This window comes from Monosiga brevicollis, genomic scaffold (genome assembly GCF_000002865.3).
Source record: "Monosiga brevicollis MX1 MONBRscaffold_57 genomic scaffold, whole genome shotgun sequence".
In the NCBI taxonomy this organism is placed as follows: Eukaryota; class Choanoflagellata; order Craspedida; family Salpingoecidae; genus Monosiga; species Monosiga brevicollis.
In genome coordinates, this window is record NW_001865093.1 from 24,345 (window position 1) to 25,970 (window position 1,626).

Here is a 1,626-nt window from a genome sequence, read left to right on the forward strand (position 1 = left end):
ACCCCCTCAGCCTTCCGTTTATACATGTGTGTGTGTGTGTGTGTGTGTGTGCGTGTGTGTGGGGCGGAGAAGCGTGCTTGCTTGCTGCGTTCGTTGGCTCACGGGGGGTTGATCCCTTTTTTTCAGTGGCAGAGCTGCGGACGCACATTCTATAGCCCTGTCGCTTCACCTGGCTGCTACTGCTACTGCTACTGCTACCGCTACCGCTGCTACTGCTACTGCTACCGTTGCTGCTGATGCCCATGGGTATGTTGATCGGGGAATGACCTTGGACTGATTGATAGCCCCGGCCCCCATTTGATGTGCTTGATGGTAGTCCTGCTTTTTATTTTGCATGCACCTGTTCCGCCACCTCGATTCTCTTCCTCGACCTTCCCCCCGCCCTTTCCCCCTCCTCCCTCCTTCCCCTCCTCCCCCTCTTCCCTCCTCCCTCCTTTTCCTCATCCCTCTCTGCGCTCTTCAGCTTAGGAGACCCCGCACCCAACGTTTCAACGTCTCACGTGTGCGCTCAAACTGCACGGGCATCATGTCAACCGAGGGACTGCTGGCCACGTCTGAAACGGATGAGGATGGCGCCCATTTGGCCGAAGCTCTGCCGCTAGCTGCTGATGAGAGCGTGGCAGACCCACACCAGGACCAGGCCCCGCTCCTTCCGCCAACTGGGGATGGTTCCAACCTAGGCGCTTCTGCGGACAGCGCCGATGGGCAAGCCTCGGGTATGCTGCCTGGCATGGACACACTCAGCGAGTTTTTCGGCGATCAGCGCCACGCCGTGGATCTCGAGCAGCAACGCCTTGCCCAACTTGAACGCACCAATCCCTTGGCTGCCGCCGACGCCTACCGCGACCACGCCGTCATCCTCCTCTTGGAGGGCCGATACTATCTCAAATACCAACACCACCCCGTCAGCGTTGCTCACCAGCGCTCCTTTGCCCTCATCCACATGTCCCGGAACAACCTGTTCAAGTGGTTTGAGCTGATTGCCGCCACGCTACTCCTGCTCCTTCTGGCCAATGCTCCGTCACAATGGACAGGTCGCCGCTTCACTTCATCCCACGAACCGTGCGGCAAAGATTTGGCGCCTCGCTACGTGCTCCTCGTGTGATGTTCTTGTTGTTGTTGCTGCTGCTGCTGGTGTGTAGCAGCCGCGTTCAGGCGAACCTCTTTCTCGTCACCCCACCCGAAGACCATGGTACGCACCCGCTTGAGACCTGTTCTGGTGACGCGACCACTGCACAAAAATAATTTGTCCCCTCGTGTGCCTCATGCTTTTTTTTTTTTTGTTTTTCCTCGAGCCGCTTTGCCGCGTCTCTACACTTGGTGGCTGACCTCGATCGGTTTTTCCCGTGATGCCAACAGGCATCAATACTGTTGAGGGCACCTTATCTTGGGCACTCGCACAGGCAGAAAACTCTGCCCAGCCACCCACCATTAGCTTTGCCGTGGACAGCGTCACCGTCTTTCAGGGCCTTGCCAACCTGACTCGCGCCAACATTACCCTCTCTGGCCAATGAGCCAACGGAGCATGCACCACACTCTGATGGCCTGACCCCCCTATCCCCGGTCACCACCACCGCAGCCCTTTCCGTTTATGGAAATGGCACCACCATCGATTGCTTGATTATG

At 57.7% G+C, this 1,626-nt stretch overlaps 1 protein-coding gene across 1 annotated transcript in view; it reads left to right on the forward strand.

Moving 5' to 3' along the window:
- Window positions 1-1,105, forward strand: part of MONBRDRAFT_30532 (uncharacterized protein) — a gene marked incomplete at both ends in the record, with an annotated part of 6,586 nt that extends 5,481 nt beyond the window's left edge. The window contains one exon of the mRNA XM_001750975.1: window positions 464-1,105. Within this exon, the coding sequence (XP_001751027.1) occupies window positions 464-1,105 (642 nt within the window). The remainder of the gene's footprint in view (window positions 1-463) is intronic.
- Window positions 1,106-1,626: the final 521 nt, after the last annotated feature.